The following is a 27,133-nucleotide window of genomic DNA, read 5'->3' on the forward strand; positions in this document are numbered from 1 at the left end:
ATATACTAATGTTCTAAGATCTCCAGGTTGAACGGTGGATCCAGCTCGCCCTCTGTGGCTCGAGCTCTTGCTTGGCTACGCTGCATGCGTACGAGGACCCGCAACCCCTTCAGGTAGGGGATTCTTGCGTGAAAGGACAATGAACTGATAAATGCTAAAATAAGAAAGATAACTAAAAGAGGATATATGTATACGTATAATATATATACGTATGTCTTTACCTTCAAGGACGCGGTTTCGCGATCCTTGTCCTCTTTACTTTCCTGCACTTTCCTTTCTGTCGCCGTCGCGCTATATGTGCCTAGGCTTTCTATTCCTGTCTTTACATTCCATGTCTTTTAACTCAAGGACGCGGTTTCGCGATCCTTGTCCTTTTTACTTTTTCGCACTTTACTTTTCTGCTGCCCCGCGCTTTGCGCCTTGGCATTTACTTGCTTATGTCTGCTCTGTTCTCCAGGATGCAAGTCCTGGTCCTTCTTTACGTTCTTGCACTTTACATTCCTGTATTTACTTGTTGCCCCGCGTTTTATGCGCCATGGCTTTGCTTCTGCTTTACTCTTCGTATTTTACCTTTCTGTGCTGACGTGTCTTGCACTTACCCTTTTGTATGTATTCGTCTTTACCTTGTTACTGCGCTTCGTGCATATGCCTTGTTCATGCATGTATTCTATCTTCGTCGTATGCTCCTGTCTTGCTTACGCTTTTTGATCTATCGAGGTGCAACCCTATGCCTCGCGAGTCGTTCTTTACACTTGCGTAGTCAGTATAGGATCTCTTACCTCATGAGTCGCTTGCGTAGTTGCTTGCTCGTGCGTTACGATGATCGAGGTATGATCTCATACCTCGTGTGGAGCTTTAGCGTTCTACCCTCGTGGTGCGGCTTCGCCCACCGAGTCTTGTCCCTCGTTTTGCCTTAGTATGTGCATGAGTTGCCTCTTGCCAGCTTGCACTCCCTGAGTGCAACTTCAAGTGCATAGTATATATCGTCTCACTTGGCTTACAAGCCATGACACACACTTATGCACTTCAGTTCTCAAAAGGCATCGTCATAGGCGCAAACCTATTTTCAAGATGTACAGCTTGTAAAGCAGAGGCAGCGGTCAGACCTCCCAAATTGATGTATTTGGGATAGATGTGTCACAACCTTAGTTTTGCTTATTCGATACGACTTAGATAACCTTATTTAGGATCCTGTGCACGAATAAGGGCGGGGATCCTAGCGAGGTATTTGCGCCATCTCTAGATCGGCGTTACCTCACCTCTGATGTGAGGCTTAGTTTCTAGGCTTTCTGGTTCAACCATGATTGTAGCGCCTTCTTTCGTGAAGGTATTGCTGGATCTCTTACAAGAGATCCATGTTCTTCCTCTTGTAGTTATACCTTTAGTTACGTACGATATGTTTGGACTACGAAGAGAAGGACGAGAGGTTTATAGTAAACTCTAAACGTGTATTGACACATTAAGCTAATCCTGTTATATTGTTTTTGCCTAATAGGCAGATTGCTCGCGATTGTTTATAGGATCTGAGCACGATCAGTTGGAACTGGAAATGAGTTCACTGCAGGCTTCTATAGAGTAGAAGCATTGGGATTTCCTGCGAAAGATCCATACCCCTCTTATCGTGGTTGTACTTTTGAACAGGTACGTTGCGTACTACGATGAGTAGGATGAGAGGCCTATGTCTGCCTCGAACATGCAATGGCATGTGTTTGAGATCACAAGAGTGATGTTTCTACCCTCACTGGGGATTGACCCCCTTTTCATCGTGATTGTATATGTGAATAGTTACGATGCGTACTGCTGTGAGTAAGATGTAAATTGTGTGCTTGCCTCGAACGCGCAATGGCGCGTATAACTCACCTAAATAATAACCATGCGCCTTCACAAGCAAGATGCTCGATTGGGTTGAAAGACCAGAGCATGAGAATGGGACGGCGGTTAAGAAACCCTCCGTCGTGCTCATTCGGGACGGTTCATCAAGAGAGAGGATGGATGGTACAAAACTCCGATGGACAGTCATATATAGCAATCTCGGGCAAAGATCCGACCTTCCCCAGTCATCGAAGGTTAGGGGAAATCCTTCGGGCCACTTCTGCAAAAGTACGGATGCGCATCCTTTGGGCCTTTGTTTGCCTTTGGGGATTTACTCTCTTGGTCACAGACCGTCCCCTTAGGAAGCGGACTCAGTCAGTCATTCGGGGTATAATAAAATACATAGCATAATGAACCCCCGAATCGATCTCGGCTGTTTCTACGTTTTGCCTTGTGCGTACCCACAACGGCCAGCTCAATAATGAGACAAGATATAACTTATACACATGATCGTGAGTTACGCATGTTGTGACGTGCTTTGCTTGCTTGCTTGTTAGCTTAGTAGTTCGGTATGCTACTCGTTAAGCTAGGTACGCCTGTCGAGGCGTTACCCTTGTTGGTTAAACTGCTTATGCAGATCCTTGCTTGGTAATTACTAGCTAATTGTTTGTCCTGTGTAGCTTATGAATTGTTTGTGATACAATAGCTTGTGCCTCACGATGAATGTAATCACTCGTCGATGGATTGAGCCATCCTATGGTACTTGTATGTATTACGAGTATTGTTATGAATACTTGTATTATGCAATTGCTTTGCTTGGCTGGTGAATAAGAGTTAGTTATTCTTCACCTACTATATCTGTGTGATTGCTATAGTTGTTTAGCACGTTGATCCTTCCTGCCCTTGTACGTAGCTGTTTGTTTTACTAGAGCTTTGCTTACTCCACAGCATATTTGGTTAGATCTGCTAGTCTTGCTTGTTTCTGCTTGAGCTAGCGTTTATCTTACTTATTGCAGCTTCTGCTCTTTCTTGTTCTTTGCACCCCTACTAGTCTGTTGTGAGACTGACCCATTTTCATGGGCAGGTGGTGAACAGGTTGAGACAGCTTGCGATGACACGATGACGCGATGCACTCAAGGCAATGTCTTTTCCTGACGTTGCGCTCCTGGGGACTCTTTTGATAGATCTAGTACAAGGTTTCTTAGAAAACATATCTTTTGATTAGAACTCTGGATTTCTAGAACTGTATTACCAAAATGTGGTTCTTCTTTTCATTTCAATAAAATGTATATTTGAATTGCAAATCGGTTTGTAAAAGGGGAAATCTGCTTTTGGTTGTAATGTGCTCAAGGTCTAGGGACTTGCTATTTTGAACCTGATCTTCCGCTGAACTTCTGTTTTAAACTCTGATAAATGATTGATTTCAAAGCTTTCAACCTTTTCCATAAAAGGTTTCAAGTCCACGATTTTGGGGCGTTACACTATGGGTACGTTCCTTCAGTCTTCTGATCATTGACGCCCCACTTGGCTGCCATTGCTAATACTGTCTTTAAGAGGTAGCCTTTATCATCCAAATTTACCTGTGTGTCTTTAGTATTTGTTTTGATGGGTATAATTGAATATGTTACCCTAAATCCAGCCTTCACCCCTACTGCATATTCACGGGTATTTGCTTATCTGGTTATAATCACCACATAGATGGTGTACATCAAGCACATGGTCACAAATCTGGGGTTGAATGCTTGGGGTTTTGTTTTCTATAACCATTTGCTGTTATTAACGATGGCATCACTGTTTTAGAATCAGGACTAGAGAATATAACGATATGCTCTTGGCCATTCCTGGGATTAAGACTGGCCCTTGGGGCCAGTCTGGTGCATTGTTTTAGTCTCATCGCCCTACACGTTTGGCCTGGCCACCATTTATGTTTGGGTTTACCACAGGAAAGGCAACCTCTATCACTACATGTTACCCTCACCAGTATTGTCTATAAATTTCCCACAGTGGCTATTAATGTCATGATTTGGGGTAATTATACTAGTCCATTTGGGATTGGTATGTCTGCTTTTTCACTCTTCTAAGAGGAGGTTATTATCAGTAGACTGAGTCTCTCCGCAGCAGTGGGACACAGCGGTCATGGTCATCAAACTCAGAGGACAAGATTGGCATTCACGGTGGAGATGAAAACGGATGACAGAGAAGATAGGTCATAAGGATAGGTCTTGGAGACTGAAGAGTCACTTGCTGTGAATCTCTTTTAGCTGAGATGCTTATCTCAGTCGGTAAGCTCAGATATAATCATTCTCAGGCATTCGGTTTTCACATTTTTCGGTTCACTGTTCAGTTTCACAATATACTCGATCTCCACTGATTACTGAATTTCTGCTGCAAAAGGAAGAGAGGGACCTTGCAAGCAATTGCGAAGGCATGCTAGAATCAATGTCACATAAAATTTCATTGATAAAATAGGAAGATGTATTACCCTTGCTTGCCGTCTGTGTGCTGAAAAACAAAAAGAACTGTTACCAGTTTTGCTATGTGCAAACCATACTTGTCTCCAAGGTGCTGCAAGTTACAGAGTAACTGCTTTTACCCAGAAAATTCTGCCTTCGCTAAAGCGACAATCTGGAGATTGAACAGCTTTGCCCCATTGATTATTTTGAAAATGGAGAATTTGCAGTCTTCACAACAGAGCTTTATGTCAAATATCTCTATAGAGCTTTTTAAAGTATTGAGAGATCGGAAATTGACCCCAATTATGCCAAAACATTTTGCACATCATTTGTTTTATTTTCCCCACCCAGCAAACAATGTTGAAACCGCTGCTTTTCCTGCTATCAATGCTTTTACAATAGCCGATGCACCCCCATTTCACTTCACACTGATATACCCACTTCATTGTTACAACTACTGTAGTAGTTGCTTTCTCATTACCCTTCATTTCCCACTTCACTATGACTCCATCACCTACTGTGCACAGCACCATAAACACCTCACAAACAGCCATAGCATCACTACATTTGTTCCTAACTGCTTTTTAGCCCTGCACAGTATTCCTGCACTTATATCACACACTTTCACTATGATCCATTTCTAGTACTCTTATCCATCTACACTAAGTACATGTTATATATATATATATATATATATATATATATATATATATATATATATATATGTATATATGTATATATACGTATATATGTATATATACATATATATATGTATATGTGTGTGTACTCATATGTGTGTAAGTATAAGCTCTCATGTACATATATATATATATATATATATATATATATATATATATATATATATATATATAAATACGCATGTCATTCTTCATCTTTTTCAGCATGTATATCTTGATATATGAACATTTTTACCATTAACATCCATATGATATATGTGTTTTTCCTTCTCTTTTCATTACTAACCAGGTTGTTTTGCAGGAAATATGTGGATAAAGTTATCATTTGAAGTTGTAAAATTGATTTTACATGTTGTAATAGCTAGATTTGAATGAAAATTTACATTTCCTGCTTTATGTAGAATGAATGAGCATGGTAAATGCCATGAATTGCTGGTTTTTCATGCTTTTTTTTGCCTTTATTTCTTAAATTCTCACAATGGTGAAACACGAATGGCACGTGCACCATTTCGTAAGAGGTAATTGATGCTAAGTTGATGATCCACATCAATGGCCATAGTCAGGGTGTGGACAAAACTTAGCAATTTTATCTTTTAAGAAATAACATTGGATCTATTTTCAAAATTCATCATATTTTCCTCAAATATTTCCTTCTTTTATCGGAATTTAATTTAAAATTAATTCAAAATGTATATCAATGGCCATAGTCAAGGTATATTGAGAGTTAATTTCATTTTAAATTCTATAAAAGCACCAAAAATATATTTTATTCTTCTTTTGAATTTAAATATAGATTATCATATAATACATTCAATGACCATAGTCAAGGATGTATTATATTTTTCAATCTTATTTTAATTCATTTAAAGAATGAAATAGCTTTTCAAGAACCAATTTCAAAGGTTTAAATTCATTCATCATATAGGATAGAATTGCATCATATTTTCAAAACTTCTTTTTCAAAATTCCAAGTGATTCTTCTTCTGAAATCAAATCTTATCCAAATCCAATTCTATTTCATTTCAAGATTCAAAAATTCAATTTCAAAGTCCAATTTGACTCTGAAATTCCAAAATCATATTATTCAAAATCCCAACTCAATTCAAAATTCAATTTCAAAGTTCAAATTAACTTTGAAGTTATCTTCTGATTTCAAAAATCAAATTCACCAGCTTTATCCTCAAATCAAAGTTTGGATTTGAATCTCAAGTTTAAAATTTGGGTTTCTAAAACCCAGATCCACCTTTAAAAGGTCCTATCTGGACTTCTCAAAACCCAAATCCAAATTCCAATTCTTAGGATCCAGAATCCAATTCTACTTTGGATCTCAGACTTCACATCCAAATCAATTCTAGGATCCAGAACCCAACCCTATTTTTGGATCTCAGATTTCAGATCCAAATCCATTCTAGGATCCAGAACCAACTCTACTTTGGATCTCAGATTTCAGATCCAGTTCCATTTAGGATCCAGAGTCCAACCCTATCTTGGATCTCAGATTTCAGATCCAAATACCATCTTGAATTCCAAGTCTTGAATCCAATTCCCTTCAAAATTCCAAATCCAAAATTTCATTTTAATTCCAATTCTTAAAACCAATTTCATTTCATTCAAACCAAGTTCCTATTTCGGATCCTAAATCCGAAAATCAGCTCAAAACTCTATTCAGAATCCAAAACTTTGGGTTCAAATTCCATCTTGAATTCCAAATCAATCTCATTTCTCAATTCCTTTAGATTTCCCACATTTCCTTCTAATTTCAAAACTTCAAAATTAGAATTCAATTCCATTCCAAATATTCATCCAAGTTCAAACTCCTAAATTCAAAGTCCATTTCTGACTTTGAAACTTCATTTCAAAGCTCCAAGTCATCCTTTCTCATTTATTTTCCCAAGCTCTTGATTATTTCCAAAAACTTGGAATTTTAAATCATAAGTTCTAAGTTAGAAACCATTTCTTCACTACTATCATCAATACTGGGGAATTTTTCAAATCATTTTCGAAAAGAACATACATCTTTGCATTTGCACAAGCATGATTCTTTGTGCATTTAGGCTTAGAATAAATTCTTAGATAATTTCTTAGCAAAACAAAAGGCATAAATTCGACCCTTGGTTCGATTACCCCTGGTAAAGGCGCCAGGAACGATCGAACCTCGTACCGACGAGCGGATCCCGTCTCCCAGTTTTCCCGCAGATATTTCAAAAAAAAAAAAAAAACGGAGGCGAGTTATTTCAAACATTTTCAAAAATTAAGGTCAAGTGAGACCCGCAAAAGAGTTCCTCTCCTCTCCTTCTTTTCTCTTCTCTCTTTCTTTCTGTCTTTTATCTTTCTCCCTTCAAAAAGGAGGAAAATAAAAAGTTGGAAAGGAAAAGAGAAAGAAAGAGAGAGAATATTATGAGAGGAAAAATTTTGCGATGATCAGAGCAGTCAATCTCAATATGCTTAGTACGCTCATGGAAGGTGTGATTGCTTGCAATATAGATTGCGCTTTTGTTGTCACAACACATCTTCGAAGGAGTAGAGATGACAATGCCCATATCACTGAGGAGACTCCTTAGCCACACAAGTTCCATGGTTGTAGTGGCCATAGCACGATATTCCGCTTCCGTTGAGGACAAGGATACTTTGTGCTGCTTCTTGCATCTCCAAGAAATCATAGTCACCTAAGAAAACGCAAAATCCCGTAGTTGAGACTCGGTCATTGGGATTTCCTCCCCAATCAGCATCAGTATAAGCAATTAAATCAAGTGACGAGGCAGAGGAAAGAAAAACTTCCTTAGTTATGGTGTTTTTGATATATCTGACGATCCTTAAGACTGCACTCATGTGCACAGTTGTAGGAGCATGTTGAAACTGACTGACAGAGTGAACGGCATGAGCTATGTCTGGCCGAGTGATGGATAAGTAGGTTAGAGACCAAACAAGTTGCCGGTAGAGAGTAGGATCCTCGAGAGGTGTTCCATCTTCCAACCTTAATTTTGCATTGATGACTTCTAGGGTTTCTGTCTTCTTATCATCGGAGATACCAGATTTGGAACAGATGTCAGCAGCAAGTTTCATCTGAGAGAGAATGTACCCTCGAGGAGAGTACGCTACTTCAATCCCTAAAAAATATCTTAAGAAACCAAAGTCAGATATGTCAAAATTTTCTTTCAAAACCTTCTTAATATCATTAATGCATTGCTCATCACTTCCAGTGATGATCATATCATCAACATAAAGTAGTAAAATAACTACTGAAGACCCTGCACTTTTCACAAACAAAGCAGTGTCAGTATAACATGAACGAAAATTCAAACTTATCATTACATTACTAAATCTATCATGCCAAGCCTTTGGGGCTTGTTTTAAACCATATAATGTCTTCTTAAGTTTGAGAATTTTATCTTTACCAATACACACTCCTGGTGGAGGATCCATATAAACTTCTTCATTTAATTCGCCAACTAATAAACCAAGTCTTTAATATAGTCTTCTGCACAACCCTTGAAACCCAACCGTCGCCGACCGTATTTGCTGACTGTATATGGGCACTACACTTGGAAAAAAAAAGAGAGAAGAAGAAAAAAAGGAAAAAGAAGAAAAAGAAAAACTGTGTTTTTAATCTTTATTGCCATTATGAATTTTGATTCAATATGAACATGTGTATGGCATGCTGATTTTAGATGGAATCATGTGATGCTATATAATTGTGAAACATTGTGTTTTAAGCTTTACCGACAGAAATATTACGAGTGTTGTGATGACTTAGCTAAACATGTAATCATCCTTGGTTGTTGTCGTGTAACCTGTTCTCAAGGCTTTGACTGAACTTGTTGAATCATACGTATAGTTAAATTGAGATTGAGATATATGGATGTGCATCAAAGTGCATATAACTATTAGTGTAGCATACACATTGATACGTTGGCATACATGAATGTGCATTGAAAGCATGTTGACATTATGTTATATGTGGCATCTTGTTATGGTTTTTGCATACGGTGCATCGATGATCGAAATGAATCATCGAGAGCCGGGTAGGCCTTGAGCTACGGTTTGCTCCTTTATTAATTGTTTAAATGCATCGCAAAAATCACATTTATATTATAGTTTTAATCGCATTGTTCTATTGGTACTATGGGTAGTAGACCATGAAGAGCTACACATGCTGATTTGCGAGCTTATGATTGCTTATTGATTTGCAAGCCTATGTTATTAATTTTGCATGTTGATTTGCAAATGTAAAAGAGATGCACGGTTCTCTGTTGCCACGGGTTGTGGTCCTGTGAAGAGCTTGGCACGCTGATCTGCAAGCTATTGTTATTAATTTTCCATGCTGATTTGCAAATATAAAAGAAATGAATTAATAACAAGAAAGTAAAGAACATTGTAATTTATGTTTCTTTGATGTCCCTTCTTTAACAAGACAATCTTGGATATTGCGGTTTTGGGGAAACCGTAAGGATACAAAAACTCTGTGTGCGTTGTTGTTGTCCCTAAACCCGATATTGAGGTTCTTCTCTTGACCACAGTTTTAGGGAGAGTCTGCCACTTTGTCTGGGGTTGGTGTGTTTGACATAGTCGTTGTTGTTTTGGTATACCAAGAAAGTGGCGCCAGTGGATGTTGTTTTTCATGGTGTCCCCGACATTGGATGTTGTTTTCCAATGTTCCGATGGATGGTGTTGTTTCCTGATATCAGTCGAGAGCTAAGTTTAGAACTCAGTAATAAAATAAAAAATGTGTGTTAAGCTACCCTGGAAACCTAACTTAACCTCGGGGATTTTACCCGTTTGGTGTATTCGTGGACAATGATAATTAATTAAAAAGAAGAACTTAAATTGTATGTATTTAATAGAGCATGCATATGGAAAGGTAAAACTCTAATGAAAAATAATACAGTATTCATGCATTGCACATAAATCATGCATAATCCTGCTATGCATTAGAACATGCATGTTTCACCTGTTTTCTTAATTGTTACATGTTGATGGATGCATGATGTTTAATCTATAATGTCTCGCTTATTTAAATTGTGATCTCTGCTAGTGCTTAAATGATTCTTCATGCTTAGAAATTGTTCCCTGTTGTATGAATGCTTAAATCGAATTATATATTTGTCATCATTGCATTTCTTTAAATTATTGCGTGAAGTCTTATCTATATTCTTTAGCTCACTTGTTTCATTAGAGGTACCTGTATGGAAGATTCTTCGAATTCTGACACCCTACTTTATTGGTTTTTCGCAGACGCAGGTAATCAGTGAAGTTGACTCGCTTCTGAGGGGATACAAAGGTCACATTTGCTTCAGACTGCTTCACTTACGGACAGAGTGGCTCTAGGTTTGCTTCTTTTAGTTCTTTTTTATTTCTTGCAGTTGTTACTTCACTTCTGACTTGAGTATGAGACTATTATGGATTCATCAATAAAAGAGTTTAGTTGGTTGGTTGTGGATGATAAATGTAAGTTCGTTTGCGGTGTGTGATTATCCAACTAAAATTGGAACTGTAAGGACCCCGGGTCTCTGGGAAGTTTTCTGCAACTCAAAAAAAAAATCCGCATTTTCAGGGTGTATGAGTTGGGGTCGTTACATAACATCGAGTATTTTACCGATGTTTCTACAACACTTAGCTAAATTTTTAGAATTCCAGAATTTAATACAGCATAAAAACACACGATATTACAAATTATGCCAGCACACTTGTTGCTTCGAAAGATCTGCTGCGTTCGCTTTTAGAACTCGCTAAAAGGCATGTTGGGTCAAGGTTGCCCAACGCCGCACGGGCATCTCAAATTTAGCCTGTGACAAGTGGTACCAGAGCTATGTCACAGAGATTCGGCTAGCAGGGTGTTGCACCCACGTCGACGCGACGCAGGTGCGGGTGCGGTCAACCCAACCTTGGGTGCGGTCAACGCACCCAGGGTCATTTTGGTCCAATTTTTTGAACTTAAAAAAAATGCCAAGAAATTTTTTTTTGCCCTATATGTCATAGGGATTCTCCAACTAGGTGTCGCACCCACTCCCGATGCGGTCAATCTGACCCTGGGTGTAGTCAACGCACCCAGGATCATTTATGTCCAACTTTTAGACTTTATATATATATATATATATATATATTGCCGCACCCCCGCACCTGGGTTTTTTGGAAGTGCCGCATCCCAGCACCTGCACCCATGTGACATAGTACCAGAGTTGACTTCACCCTGGGCAAGGTGAAGTTTGTCAAGTCTCGCTCGACCAAGCGACAATCGTTGATCATGGCTTCTGGAGATTCTGGTGTGGTGATACTGCTAAAGCCAAAGATCAAGAAAGTAAAGGGAACAGAGATGTTTACCACCGAAAAAGCTTGGAAAACTCCTTCGGCAGACCCCACCAAGTTGGAAAAGATGGTGGAAAAACTCCTGCGAGAAATGCATGAGATGAAGGCTACAATGTGTGAAGCCTCTCTCAGTTATCTAAAGCTCGATGATGAACTCAATACTGCGAATGAAAACTCCAAGGAAGTATCGTGTTACTCGAAGATATAGTAGACTCGATTGTTGCCGAGTTGGACACTGTGAAGGATCAAGGCTTAAGAATGGAACAACCAGGCTTTGGAATGCAGAATCCTAGCTCTGGAACGTCGGCCAACAACCAACAATTATGGTATAGTCGAGATGTCGACTACTCGTCTGAAGGTTCCTGAGCCCAAGAAGTTTACTGATACTCATGACGCCAAGGAAGTAGAGAATTTCTTGTGGCAGATGGAGGAATTCCTCGAAGCAAGCTTTATCGAGGACGATGCGGTTAAGGTTAGAACCGCCACAGAACGGTTTGCTGATGATGCCATTGTTTGGTGGCGAAGCAGACGCAGTGACATGGAGAAGGGTCTCTACACAATTGATACATGGGATGACTTCAAAAGAGAGTTGTGAAGTCACTTCCTTCCGATGGACGCCAATTACTTGGCATACAAGAAGATGACGGGCCTGAAGCAGACTGGGTCAATCCATGACTACATCAAGACCTATTCATATAGGGAAGACGGACCGCCTCCTCCATTTCATGATGGGATTACAGCCTTGGACGGAGCAAGAGTTGCGGAAGCAGAAACCTCGAGATCTTGCTAGTGCCTTCGCAACAGTAGAAGTACTATCAAAATTTCAGCGAAAACCTGAGTTTAAGGGAAGACAGCTGAAAAAGATAACTTATGGGGATAAAAAGTAGAATGATAATCGAGAAGACAGACAATATGCCCAAATGCAAAATCGCCAAGACAACCGAAACCGAAATTATCAAGAACGATATGGAGAAAACAAGAACTACAGTGGGAATCACAGAAATTATGATAGATCTATGAACGCAACTCAGACGGAAGATCCACCAGAGGACCAACCAAGGATGGGCGTGCTACAAAGAGTATTGGCGCTCAAAGAAGCAAGTGTTTGCATGCCTTCGTCGAGCAAGGCACTCATGTACATGGATGTCATCATAAACAAAGTGGCCACTCAGGCCATGGTCGATTCAAGTGACACCCATAACTTCATCTCTCAGAAAGAGGCAAAGCGAGTGGGCTTAAAGTCCATGAAGAAGGTGACCCGCATGAAAGCGGTGAACTCAGAAGTGAAGCCCATCCTCGATGAGGCAAAAAACGTGACTGTTAAGATGGGAGATTGGTTGGGCACAACCAGTTTCTCGGTAGTCCCACTCGATGACTTCAAGTTGATCCTCGGAATAGAGTTCTTGTGCGATAAGTTCGTCAGGCACGGGTCATGGCCCCTGTCGTGCGACTTTTTTCGGCAGGCAGGGGCCTCGGGCCCTACCATTTGATGTTTCTGGCAGGCATGATCCTCGGCACCTGCCATGCGACTCTCCCAAGCAGGCAGGGGCCGAGGCCCCTGCCATGCAACCCCCTTTTCTGGCATGCAGGGGGCAGGCCCCCTGCCACTTGCTTACTTTTTCCGGCAGGGGGCAGAGCCCCTGCCACTTTATCTCCCCCCCCCCTGCCACTTTATCTTTTTTCGACAGGGGCAGAGCCCCTGCCGCGTGTTCGATTTTTTCAGCAGGGGCCGAGCCCCTGCCATTCTCTTGCATAAGTCGACAAGGGCCAAGCCCCTACCACTACCCCTTGTCGTGCACTCTTGCAGGATCGGGCTTGTCTTGGAAACCGACCCTTGGATGGCCCTTGTCGCATTCTCTTTTGCGAACTATCAGCCACTTATTATCTTTTTCTTTTCGCAGCTTTCGCGACGGAGCACGCTCACGCCCTATGGCCCAATACTATTCGTACCTACACTCGCAGACGAACACAAGACCACAACCCCTTAAGGTAGGGGCAAGTTGCGCAAAAGGACTTTAAACGAACAAAATACTAAAATACATACATATTCAAATGAAAAGTTTGATTATCTGCATTTACTTTACATAGTTCCTCATGCATTTACCTTTCAACAGTTATTTTTTCCTATAGTTATATCCTGTATTGATTTGTTGGTAAATTCTTTATGCTTTTGCCTTTATGTTCCATCTTTGCTATTGCATGCTAGTGTTCCTTTATGAGCTACCACACCTGGAGTGAGGCCTTGCCTCATGTGACCCTGCTATTGCAGGCCTCGCAGGGCGTGCAGGTGCGCAAACCGATTCTCGCTCTTTGCGAAAGACGCAAAATCAAGTATCGACGCTTCAGTTTGAAAAAAAGGGGATTTCCTCTATACGAAATCTCACCTTTTCGAATTGGCTAAGCTAGCCATTCTCTGTGCACTGCTAGATGGAGTTAGCGTTATTACCCCGAGTCGAGACACTTGAGAGGTACATGGGGATCCACGGAGATCCTAAGCCTTGTATGATTCTGTTGTACACTCTAAGCACATAATAAATTATTTTGTCGGATGGTGTTGAGTTATCCTTTGAGATACCCATGCCTACCATCGTAGTCGTGCCTTTAGAAAAGGACAGAATGTTGCACTACTATGGGTAGTATGAGAGGTCGATGAAATCTCGAAACATGCAATGAGCACATTTGCTGGAACCAAATAAAATGTGATAATGCGCCTTCACAGGCTAGATGCTCATGTGGGTCTAACATACCAGAGCATATAGAATGGGACGGTGGTTAAGAAACCCCCGTCGTGCACATTTGCCTCCCACGGTTCAATAAGAGAGAAGATAGATGGTACAAAACTCCAATGGACAGGTCGTTAACGACCACCCTACGAGCAAAAGACCCGACTTTCCCAATCATCGGAGTTAAGAGAAATGGGGTACAAAAGGTAACTTACAGTTGGATGCATCCATGGGCCACACACATGCCTTTGAGGACTTACTCTCTCAGCCACTGGTCGTCCCCTTAGGAGAGGACTCTATCAGCTATCCGGGTTATCATAAAACACAGCATAATAAACCCCTGGACTGGTCTCGGTTGTTTCTATGTTCCGTGTCATGTTCGTACCCGCATGGCCAGTTAATATCGAAACTAAAAATAACTTGCTCACACTTCAAGTTAGTTGTAGACTTTTGAGAGATTGACTCTTATTGCACATGGTCACTTTCTATATTTAGTTACTTGTTTGAATTTATTGATAATTGCATGCATTATGAGCTCTGCTACGAATGCTTAACTTATTGAGTTACTCTGCTTAGTATGCTAACTGCTTTGCTGAGTTAGTTTCTGTATTTAGTTACTCTCTGCTTGTAGAATCAGTGGGACTACTATAGTTGTTTATCCTACTTTGCTTTAGCACTTTGTTCTTTACTGCTTTTCTTTGCGTACCTATTAGTTTTTCGTGAAACTGACCTGTTTTATGGACAGGTGATGAGTAGGTGCTCTTGACAGCCAATGACGGGATGCAGGATGACTCGAGATCTCACCCCTTTCTGCCTGCATCCTGGTTACCTGCTTCTGGTTGCCGTTTTGTACTTTTGCTCACGGGGGTAAACGGTTTAGTTACCAGAAACGCATATGCATAAGGGGAAGCGCGCTTCCCCGAGACGCGCTTCGGAAGCGCGAAACGCGGCGCTTCTGAAACGCACAGGGAAGCACACGTAAAAAAGAAGAAGCGCGTCCCCCTTTAAAGGAAAACGTGTTTACGAAATACCATTTTTACCCTTTTTCAAAAAAAAATTGACACGTGAAAAACAAGAAACTAAAAAAAAATCTGAATATGGGCAAAACAGACATTTTAAAAAAATCGTGAAAACTTAAGAACGAAGGCTCAGGGTTTTTCTTTTTCACCCGACTCTCTCTCTCTCTCTCTCTCTCTCTCTCTCTCTCTCTCTCTCTCTCTCTCTCTCTCTCTCTCTCTCTCATTTTCGACCACCGACGACCGGCGACCTCCGACGACCGGCGACCTCCGATGATCTGCGACCTCCGACGATCTGCTACCTCTGCTGATCTGCTACCTCTGCCGATCTGCTACCTCCGACGATCGGCGACCTCTGACGATCGGCGACCTCCTCCTTTGTTGACATCCGAAGACCTTGATCGACGTTGGCAATGTCTCTGTTCAGGTATGTTCCTCTCTCTTCCGCTGACGTTCGGCGACCTCTCTCTTTCGATTCGCTCGAGGTCATCCAAAATTTGTTGTGAGAGGACACGTTGTGAGAGGCGTACGCCTCGAAGGCGAAGCGCAGGCTCAACGCCTCGCTTCGCCTCATCGCATTTAACAACCTTGCCCCGAACCCCCGACTGTCACACAAATTTTTTTTTTGCTACACCCCTGTTTACCCCCCCCCCACATGAATCCTAGCTACGCCACTGCATTGAATCGATGAGGCAAAGCGAGGTTGTAAATGCAATGAGGCGAAGCGAGGCGTTGAGCCTGTGCTTCGCCTCTGAGGCGTATGCCTCTCACAACATAGTTCGGGGGCAGCGTCCCCGATTTTTTTTTTTTGACATAAAATAAAAAATGGCTACAATTATTAATAAAAATTTATTTCATATGGACAAATCGAACTATTTGCTGCAGTCAGGGCTGGGTAGGACTGGGTTGGGCTACAAAAAATGGATAAAAATCTATTTCATATTGAATCAGGGCTGGGCTAGCCGGCTAGGACTGGGCTTTTAAAAAAATAATAATTGTTACGGTAGCCTCCCAAAACAGTTATTTATTTTTTATTTTTTAAAAGCCCAGTCCTAGCCCAGCCCTGATTCCATATGAAATAGATTTTTATCCATTTTTGTAGCCCAGCCCTGACTGCAGCAAATAGTTTGATTTGTCCATATGAAATAGATTTTTATTAATAATTGTAGCCATTTTTTATTTTATCAAAAAAAAAAATTGGCTGATTCACAAATTTCGCTATATGCATTGAGTCTTGGACTCTTGGCTGATTCATGTACTGATTCGTTAAATTTGATTTGATGGGCATATTCTGATAAGAATAAATAGAACTTGTCTGCAGTTCTTTTTAGATTGGATTTATCAAGCTTCTACCTATTTGTGATTTCCTGGGTTAAATTAAATATGTGGTGTTTCAAGTTTCAACTGTCATGTTTGTTTGAGATTTAGTTTGATTAAACTTGAATTTTAAGGCTTGATGCTTTCCTCTGTATTCATTACGGGTGTTAATGCTATTAGAAAAAGGAAATTTGATTGGTTTCATAATTTTGAAATTTAGATTGTGACTGTGAAGCTGTGTGTGATACATATTGTCTGGATTATTTTAAGAAATGAGCATGATTAGTTTATGTGCGCTGACACTGAAGTTGTTTAGTTCGGAATTTTCTTCTAAGTGGTCCCACGCTTCCCCGCTTCCTAAATTTTTGAAACTGCCTCGCTTCCCGCTCCCGCTTCCCGTATCGCTTCCCGCTCCCGCTTCCTCGACTGGTAACTCTGGGTAAACCCTCAAAGCCATGCAAACTGAATTTTGACATATATATATACATATTTTTAGTCCTCCAATTGTTTTTGCCAATTTTCTTCTGCGGGTTTTACGCTAATGTACCCAGAATTGTCGACTTGTCTATCTTTAAAAGGAAAATCTGCTTCCGCTGAATTTCAAAACCAAAACTCTAAATTTTGAAAGGTTTTCTAAATATCTTTCAAAAGTTAACAAGTCAAGATTTTGGGGCGTTACATTAAACTCCTCATGACCAAAGAAGTTCCTACATATGAGTAAGTCACATCCTCATTATCATCTTCTACTGAATCAGTTTCTTGCCCTTCTATAAGTTCATCAATTTCTTTCTCAACAATATTTATTACCCTTCTCTTGGGACATTGGTTGGACCTATATCCAGCTTCTCCACACCGATAGTACTTAAAATGTTAAGTGGTTGCATGAGGTTTTTTTTTAGTTGATTTGGCTTGACCCTTGTTGTTGTCCACATCTTGGTTCGAGTTGACAGACAATCGAGATTTTCCCTCCATCGATGCTTTGCCCTTGTCTTTCATAGCAGGGAATTGTTAACTTAAATAATAAATATGTATATACATATATTTAACATTAATATGTATATACACTATGTATGTGTATATATATATATATTCCTTTTTATTATGTTGTATATGTAATAGGTCATGCTCTCTATGGGCATTCTTGCCTTTTTCTCTTTATGAAATAGGCCCTGCACTTCATTCTAGCCATCGGGACTAGACCAATGGCTAGTTGGACTAGCCTTTTTGCTCTCTTCTTTCTCTATAACTATGGGATCTCTCCCATATTGTAACTATGATTCTCTTAAGCATTTTATGTTAATAAAATCATTTATTTTTTATGTGCTTGTTTCCGTTTAGTGGCTTGTGCTTGTGCTATTTCTTGTGAACTTGTATCTTGCCCATAAACGGCTTCTTGTATTTGTGCACATGTGTGACTTTATAGCCTTTAGAGGCACTTATTTGTAGACTCCTTTGGTTCAGAGCCTTGAGCTCTTAGAGATTGAGGGATTCGTGTTCATGGTCATGGATCGTGTGATTAAAGGCTCGTGAAAAAGTTGCTTAGTGGAGCCTTCTTCATCCACTCTATTTTTTTACTCATTCTCTCACATTGTTCCTCTTCTCTTCACACTCAAATGGCCAACAAGGAAGTTGTTATGGTCGTTCCCATCAAGTTTGATGGAAGCAACTACAACATGTGGGCTATGGTGGTGAAGAGAATTCTCATGGGCAAAGAATTGTGGCAATATGTAGACAGCTCCTTCCCATAACCTCAACTTATTCTCATAAAAACCATAGTGGGAGAAGATAGGACATTTAAAGAAAAGACCCTTAAAGGAAGCAAAAGAAAAAAGGCATTGTTGGACTACAAGAAAGCCCATAAAAAATGGGAGGTTCGGCAAGACAAGGTCCTCTCTCTCTCTTCATGGGAAGCATGCATGAAGAATCATGCTCGAACATCCTCGAATTTGAAAGAGTCGATGAAGCATGGGAGTTTATCAAAAAAACCTACACACAAAAGGATGTCGCACATAAATGGGATCTATGGGATCGCATCCACAATTGCAAGCAAGGAGATAAATAGTTAGAGAGCACTATAGTACTCTTAAAAGGCTGTGGGATCAAATGGCAAAATCGGAGCCAGTTTTGGAGGCTCCTAATGACGCTCTTTAAAGGAATAAACAAATTCTTTAAAGCATCTCTTTCAATTCTTGAAGGGTCTTAGGCTCGAGTTTAAACAAGTATGGGTGAATATTATGCATACGGAAAAAAGCCTACCCCTACATAAAGTTTTGGCCGAAGTATGCATGGAGGAGACAAGATTAAGAACCATGCTTGAATCTAAGGAAACTAAAGACAATGTGTTGGTCGTTTCTAGACCCAGAGACAATACAAATACCTATAAGCATCCTCACTTTAACAAGCCCCAATTTGAGAAGCCTCGCAATAAAAATGAGAGGAAGAAGATCATTTGCCATAATTGCAGAGAGTTGAGGCACATCAAGCTCTATTGCCCAAAGTTCAAAGAAAGAAATAAGAATAAAGTAGAATCGATGGGAGCTCTTCAAGAGGATAAGAGTGGGACCGATGGAAATGCCAAATCCATTAAAACCATAACATTGTCGCAATTGATGAAGGCTCTATAATTGTTCCTCAAGAACTCATGCTCCTCCATCTTGGGAGTCGCGGTCTCTACCCCCTCACCTCCCAGTAATATATCTTTGCTCTTGGATTCTAGAGCATCTTTTCATGTAACCCTAAATGTTTCTTTGTTCTCTGATTGTGGCACTAATTCAAATAAAACACATGATTTTACTGTTGATGGTTGTTCTCTTGACATAAAAGGAATTGAAAATTTTGATAAATTTTCAAACTTTTCCATTTCTAAAATAAGATTTTTTTTCAAAACTCAACTTGAATTTACTTTCGTTTTCTCAAATTGCCGACCATGGTTGTAGTATCTCTTTCTCATCAAACTGATGTTGGGTACAGGATTTTCAGACCGAGAAGCAGGTTGGGTAAGGCCATAGAGAAGGAGATCTCTATTATATAGGTCGGTTGGTTATTCAAAAAGACATTTTTTGTTGCAATGTACAAAACTTAGATATTTTTTTGTGGCCTCAAAGGCTAAGATATCCTAGCATATCCAAATTATCCCATATATCTCATTTGAAAAAAATTTGTAATGAAGATTTTCATTGTACTGATTGCATTCTTAGCAAAATAAAAGCCCTTTCATTTGCAAAAAGGAATTTTTTCTCAACTAAACCTCTTAAATTAGTGCACTCGGATGTTTGGGGTCCAGCTCCAATTGCTGCTAAAGGTGGTCATGTTTATTATGTAATATTTGTGGATGACTATTCTATATATACTTTGATATATTTCCTTAAATATAAACATGAAGTTCTTAAAATCTTTAAAAAATTTCATATTCCCATTAGGAATCAATTCAAAACCAGCATATCTATTTTTTGCTCAGATTCAAGGAGAAAATTTATGTCAAATGATTTCAAATAACATTTGGAAAGCAATGGTATTTTACATCAAAGGTCTTGTACTAGTACATCCCAACAAAATAGTTTGGCCGAAAAGAAGCATAGACATATAGTTGAAACCACAAGTACACTTCGCATTTCAAACCATGTTCAAAATGAATTTTGGGTCGAAGCTTCTCTTATCGTCACGTATCTTATAAATAGACTTTCTTCTTCCAAACGTCAAAACATCTCTTCCCTTGAAATGATTTTCAAAAAAGATTTAATTATTCAAGATTAAGAATTTTTTGATGTAAATATTTCGTTCTTACCAACAAAAATTGCCAAACTTTTGCCTAAACCCATACCATGTGTTTTCCTTGGATATGGTGAAAACCAAAAAGGATTTAGATGTTATGATTTCAAAAATAACAAACTTTATGTTTTAAGTAATGTCTCATTTATAGAAGAAAAAAAAAGCTTCTTTGATCAAAATATGCCTAATAAAGCTACTAAATATTCATTCTTATAAGAATTGTTGCCTAAAAATAATGATGATGGTATTGTTAATGAAGAACCGCAACTCAATATTTAGGATGGTGAAAATATTGACATAGACAGAACTGATCCTACAATAATCCAATATAGTAGGCAAGGAAATGATAGACAATCTAGTGCCATAGAAAAATATTTTAACCCTAAAGGACATGAACAAAGCAACTTGAGAAGATCTGACAGAATTTCCAGACCTTCTAACATATTTGTCTCATATGAATCATTCTCTCCTCAATATAAAGCTTGTCTAGCTAGGATTCTATCATATTTTGAACCAAACATATAACCTAGCCAAAATTAACCTGAATGGTTTGAAGCTATGAATGATGAACTACAGTCACTTAAAAAATGTAAAATTTCAGAGATAAAAGATCTACCAAAAGGAAAAAAGACTATAGGATGCAGATGAGTTTACAAAGAGAAGATTAAAAGTAATGGGACACTAGAAAGATATAAGGAGAGATTAGTAACTATATTTCCAATAATACGGCATAGATTATGATGAAACCATCACACCTGTAGCTAGGATGGTCTCTGTTAGAACCCTCATAGTTTCAGTTGTTGTCAAGGGATGAACCATGTATCAAATGGATATAAAAAATGTCTTTAAATGAGGAACTAAAAGAGAAAGTTTATATGCATCACCTCCTGGATATGAGATGCCTTCTAGAAAAGTCCTTCATTTAAGAAAAGCACTATATGGGTTAAAACAAACTCCTAAGGCCTAGTATAATAGGTTCATCTCTATAATGATTAAACTTGAGTTTAAATCTTATTATACCAACATTGTTATATTTATTAAGAAATTTGATATAGATATCGTTGTCTTGCTTTTTTATGTCGATGACATGATCATTACTAGGGAATACAAACAAAGGGCTAGCCATATTAAAAGTATTCTTAAATAAAGTTTTGAAATGACTGCCCTAGGTATTTTTTCTAGGAATTGAAGTGGTTTATTCTCCACATGGATATTTGCTAACCCAAACCAAGTTTGTTACTAAAAATTATTGACAGGTCAGATATTAATGATTAGAAGAGTGTGGACACTTCAGAAATAATCAATGCCAAGATGAAGAAAGATGATGGATCACCTCTGTAGGATCCCACTCTGTACCACCTGATGATTGGAGCATTAACATATTTAACTATCACTTGGCCTGACATAGCCCATGCAGTCCTTACTATAAGCCAGTTCCAGCACTCACCTACCACAGTACACGAGTGTTCTGATGAAAATTATTAGATATTTACAAAATTTTGTTTCTAAGGGTCTTTTGTTGTCTTCTTTCTCCTCACTAGAGTTAATTGTTTATTTTGTTTCAAATTGAGGAGGAGATCCTAATGACAAAAGCTCAGGTTTATATGTCTTTTTAGGTCATTCTTTGATATTTTGAAAGTGCAAGAAGCAACTAAAAGTATTCTTGTCATCAACCGAGGCTAAATATTGTACTATGGCTACTGTAACATTAGAGATCATGTGGATGTAGAGATTACTTGAACACATGAGGGTTTACTTACAGACACGATATAGATATATATTCCTTTTATTATGTTGTATGTGCAATAGGTCATGCTCTCTAAGGGCATTCTTCTCTTTTTCTCTTTATGTAATAGGCCCTGCTCATTAAGGGCAGTTTTGTAATTTTATTTTTGTTTTTTAATTTCATTCTAGCCGTTGGGACTAGCATTTTGCTCTCTTCTTTCTCTATATATATGGGATCTCTCTCATATTGTAATTGTGCTTGTCTTAAGCATTTTATGTTAATAAAATCATTTGTTTTTTATGTGCTTGTTGCCCTTGCAAGTCCTGGTTAGTTGTAAGTGCTCCCATCAAGCTAAAGCTCCTCTCTTAAGCTTGTAAGCAACAAGCTTGACCTTTTTATCTTCTCAAATATCCATATAGTCGAAAAAATATTTCTACTTCTAAAAATTCAATCTAAGAAGTCCTCAATATGCAATTGGCCATTAAAAATAGGAAACTTTATCTTCATCTTGTAGTATTTCTGATGTCGATCGTTGTTAGGAACCGCCCTCTCTTCCCCAACGATCAAATTCTCAATATCTTCATCACTTAAATAAGAGAGACTACTGGGCTGATCATGGAAGAAATGAATGCTTGCGGGTATCATGAGCACCTTCATTGATTGGTGGCCTATTTTGCCCATGTCTCTAAAGTTGCAATTGTTGCACTAGCACCACTAATTGTTCTACCATTCTTTGAAGATTTCTGACCTTGGTCATAGTTACAAGTTGATCTTTAGGAGTACTAACGACATAGTTGTGGCTCTTAGACCCATCATTGGCCATTTAACCAAGAAAGAACTAGGCTTTGATACCAACTAACCTAGTCAGAAGCGTGAATAAAGAAGAGCATTGTCTTCTTAGAAGAGTCGGTCTCGAATTCACGAGATCCTCTTCTATTTCCCAAAGGGAAAGCTATGATCCCTTGAATCCACAAGGGTTTCCTTAAGTCCAAATGGACAAGGAAAAGAGCATATAGCTCAAAGAGAACCTTGAATCCACAAGAGAATGAGCAAATACCCAATAAAAGCCTCACTTTATTGAAAAAAAAATGATTACGAGCAAAAGATGTCCCCCCTATTTATAGACCCAAGAACCCCCGCTCTAAAGCCCGAACCCCTTAAGAACTCTAAGACATCCACCTTATTGAAGACCTCTCTAGAAATTAAAATCCTATTGAGACACTCCTACTTTAAAGGCTCTTTGCACTTTCCTACATAAACCATAACTCTAAGACTTTGGCCCCATATTGGACTTATCTTGATTCTCTAGAAATTTCCAGGCCAAGTGTTCTACATCAATATCTTACAAGGGAGTTAACACCAAAGTTATAGTAAAATCTAAATTGTCATAGTAGCTGTATCTTTTTTTCAGTGAATATTCTATTTAGTTGTTTATCTGGAAGTATAAAATTTCTATCAAGTCATAATACATGGGCAACCATCATTGTTTCCAAGATGTTCTATCATCAGTCATTGCATTTACAAATAGAACGATGTCATGATGTTCCAACAAATACATTCATGAGAAAACTTAGATCTCACCTTTCGCTTAATGATGTTTGAACTGAACGGTGTACAGTGATTATTTACAAAAAAACATGAAAAACCAAAGTTCTACAAGCATTTACCTCCAATTTCAAGAGGATAGGCAGCAGGAATGCCTTCTAGAGTACACCAAACTGTGGTCTAGCGATCTGTGTCAGATGGATAAGAACATAGACATAGGACAAATGTATAAGATCCTTTTTAGACATAGGACGCATATATATATATATATAGAGAGAGAGAGAGAAAGATCAAACGTTGTCAAATCTATAGAAAAGTTGTAATGAACCACTCCTTGGCCATTTTCCCATATGAATGATGTCATGCCACACGGAAAGATGTGTCTTTCTGGTATAGCTTGCCATTCAACTTTGGTGAAGAAGAAATTGTTTTCACTATTTCACTGTTCTCAAGATTAAAGCTTGGAAGATACTGCTCTAAAACAATGATACCGTCCTTACAACAACAGGAAATTAACAGCTGATTATTGTCAGAAATCCTCCTTCTCTAGGAAGAATCAAGTTTATAAAGGAAACAATCTGTTAATCAGGATAATGGGAATGAGTGCAGCTTTAAGAAGTAGGTATCGAGTATACTTGCCCTCTATTTTCACCTAGGAATGCCAAAGGCAAGTCAAATGGAAATTGATCAGCGAAATCAACTTGGGAAAATGAATATGAATGGGATTTCTCGAAAGCTTTTTATGTCTTCTTCTATTAACTGAAAGCTTACATGTTTCTTTCTTCATAAGCTGCCATATATTTGAACAAAAGAACAAAGAGCAAGTGGAAAAATATGGCTAGCAAGCAACATGGCAGAACAAAATTCCAAAACCCTAGATTGAATATCTCAACAGAAAGGGAAGTTTGAAATGAAGTTCCCATAAATTACATACAGTGACGTTAGCAACCGATTGTTCCCCAGCGGTTCCACTTCCCGCATTAACAATATGAACAACAGGCGACATAGTTGAATACACCTGCAACCGAACAAGAAGAAGGAAAAAAAAAACACAACATCACGGAACTACTGAAACAAGCATCACTAATTACAACCGATTGGTGAGGCAATCAGGAAGGGAAAAGAAGCAGACTCACCAGAAATCGTTGGTCAGGGGAGAGAGAGGTATCGGTAACGGTCCATCTCAAGTTCTTAGCGAGAATATCCTTCTGAACCCTCCATCCGTTCTCAGCATTGTATATCCTGATATGTCGATCCTGCCGAGAATACAATCCCACCGATCAGAATGCGAGAAACCAATAAGATCCACTGCGTCACTTGTGAATTATGTGCCGGGACGCGAAGGGTAAAGGGAGGATATACCTGGAACCCGGCAACGAAGAGGTTGCCGTCGGAAGAGAACTGGGAGACGTAGGCCTTGCTTTTCATCTTATCGACGAACCAGGGGCCCTTGGTGGGCAGGTACCTGCTGAGAACGTGAGAGCAATCCGCCGAGGAGAAGCGTCCTCTGCCAGAGAAGTTGGCCTCCCTTCCGGCGAGCATTTTGGCGGTGGAAACGTACATGCCCTTCCTCGCGGGCGGGCAGAGGCGTTGGTACATCTCACTCGGAGCCGACCGGAGCTTGGTGAGGTGCGAGATCTCTTGATCGACGAGGGAATGCGAGCCATCGGCATCGCTGAACGCCTGGGCTTCCTCTGGATCGTCGAGGCGGCTCATGCCGTAGCCCATGTCGAGGTAAGCTTCGGCGACGCTGCTCAAGTCCATGCGCAGGTCGTTGCAATGGCCAATCGATATGCAGCAGCCGGCGCTTCTTCCACTGCCAATTGCATCGTCGCCCTCCACAGCTGTTGTAGCTGTGCCCCTCTGCACCCGAGTCTGTTTTGACGAAGGTTGTTCCAAGAAGTGAGGATGGGGTGGGCCCCCATGGTGACAATTATCGGCGATATTTTAACAATATCGTTAAAAATAAAATATATTATTTTACCTTTTGAAACTTTAAAATCTCATAATATTTTCAAAATATTGTGATATTTCTGATAAAACCTACGTATTGTGCTTTTATCATGTTATTTGTGTTTTTATCATGAGATTTAAAATAAAAAGAGACGCTTACTTGCTTTAAATTCATTTTAAATACATTAAACAGCATCATTTTCAAGTGAGTAAACTATCTTTTAATACATATATATATATATATATAAAAAGAAAGAGATCAAAACCTACCCACTAAAAAATATCACTAACCTACTCACTAAAACTTGGACGCACCTGTGATCAAATGCACCACTTGACATGCGTCTGTCAGTTGATTGGATGAGCGCCCAAAGGTTCTAGGCTCACGGTGCAGTAGGGATGCCGACGATAGTTGGCGCATCTCCAAAGGCTGCCGAAATGGCAACAAAGTTGCCGAAAAAAACAGATTTTTGTGACTATGCATGGTTCAAATACTATAAAATGAGTCGTGTCCCGAAGTATCTCTGATCGTTGATCCGAGACTACCGTTGAAAAGATCTTGATATGTAGTATGTCAAAAAAAAAAATACTTGGATCGATCGGATTCCATTGAAATTGGTCAAAATCTTCGCTGAAAGTTGCAACTGCACCACTAGTGGGTAGGTTTGGCATGTTTTTCAGTGGTCAAGTTTTCATTCCACTGTATATATATCATTTAATAGTAGCTGAACTTCCTCTCATTCACCAAAAACATAAAACAAGTTTTTCAATATGTAGCTTTGGAAAGTCTTGATAATATACAGTGATTTCCTAAAATAGATCTTAAAAATTAAAAGCATTAATGTATTGAGAATAGAAAAAGTTTTCTAAAATCCAATGCGTAAATTAAATTCATATTTTGAAGTTTTAAATTATTTTATTTATAACTTTTAATTTTGGACAAGACCTTAAACCCATATCATTTTATACAGTTTTTATTTTACCTCATATTTTTTAAATATTAATCAATTTATTTTTTAACCAATATTTTTTTGAAAAAAACTCTGAGATAAATAAAAAAAATTCGAAAGCTCAAGAGAAACATCTTGGTGATAACTTGTCGTTTTTAACTTTTGTCATTATGAATGGCTTGAGAGTGAGAGAGGGCGAGCATTAATGAAGGGAAGAGGTGAGGTGTAACGACAAGAGAGAGAATATAGTTTATGTATAATATAAAAAGTTATTATTTTATTATACAATCACAAAATAAAATTTTGAAAATATTATTGTAGAGATAAATGTGAAACTAAAAATAAATATAAATATAAATATAAAATTAATATTTTTTATGTTTGTTTAAAATATTAATCTAATAAGTTTAATAAATACATATTTAAAATTAATAGTATTTATATACATTAAAAATATTAGGTCTAATAGGTTTAACAATAAATTTAAAAGTAACTATTTTTAAAATTAAGTACATTCTATATTTGCTTTTAATTTAATTAGTTTCAACATTTTTCTATCATAGATTATACATATTGAGTTTTTGTTTCTAGTTGGCATATATTTAAAAGTAGTATAGTCTTGACAGAATATAGTATATAACTAAAATATCAACATTCCATCAATTTAAAGAGTGTTAGTAGATAATTTTTTATTGTTTATATTTTAAATGTAGCTATTTATAACTTTTAAAATGATGTTCCCAATGTTGGCGATTAATCGTGATTTACAATTTTATCTATTAATCATGATTTGGCGAGGAGTTTGATGGTCGAGGTAGACCGAATTTTCTCCCAATTAATCACGATTTGCCGAGGAGGGCAGGCACCGA

The 27,133-nt window shown here is 38.7% G+C and overlaps 1 protein-coding gene across 1 annotated transcript in view; it reads right to left on the bottom strand.

The window, feature by feature from the left end:
• The window catches only part of LOC149851275 (transducin family protein / WD-40 repeat family protein), a 150,588-nt gene extending 125,344 nt beyond the window's left edge, over nt 1–25,244 (bottom strand). Inside the window, exons 1-3 of the mRNA XM_089999640.1 lie at nt 24,724–25,244; nt 24,498–24,617; nt 24,296–24,379 (exon numbers count right to left, since the gene is read on the bottom strand). Coding sequence (XP_089855766.1) covers nt 24,296–24,379; nt 24,498–24,617; nt 24,724–25,125 — 606 coding nt within the window. The 5' untranslated portion in view covers nt 25,126–25,244. The remainder of the gene's footprint in view (nt 1–24,295; nt 24,380–24,497; nt 24,618–24,723) is intronic.
• Nucleotides 25,245–27,133: the final 1,889 nt, after the last annotated feature.

The sequence above is a fragment of the Nuphar pumila genome, chromosome 1 (assembly GCF_984573655.1).
Source record: "Nuphar pumila chromosome 1, dmNupPumi1.hap1.1, whole genome shotgun sequence".
Classification (NCBI taxonomy): Eukaryota; Viridiplantae; Streptophyta; class Magnoliopsida; order Nymphaeales; family Nymphaeaceae; genus Nuphar; species Nuphar pumila.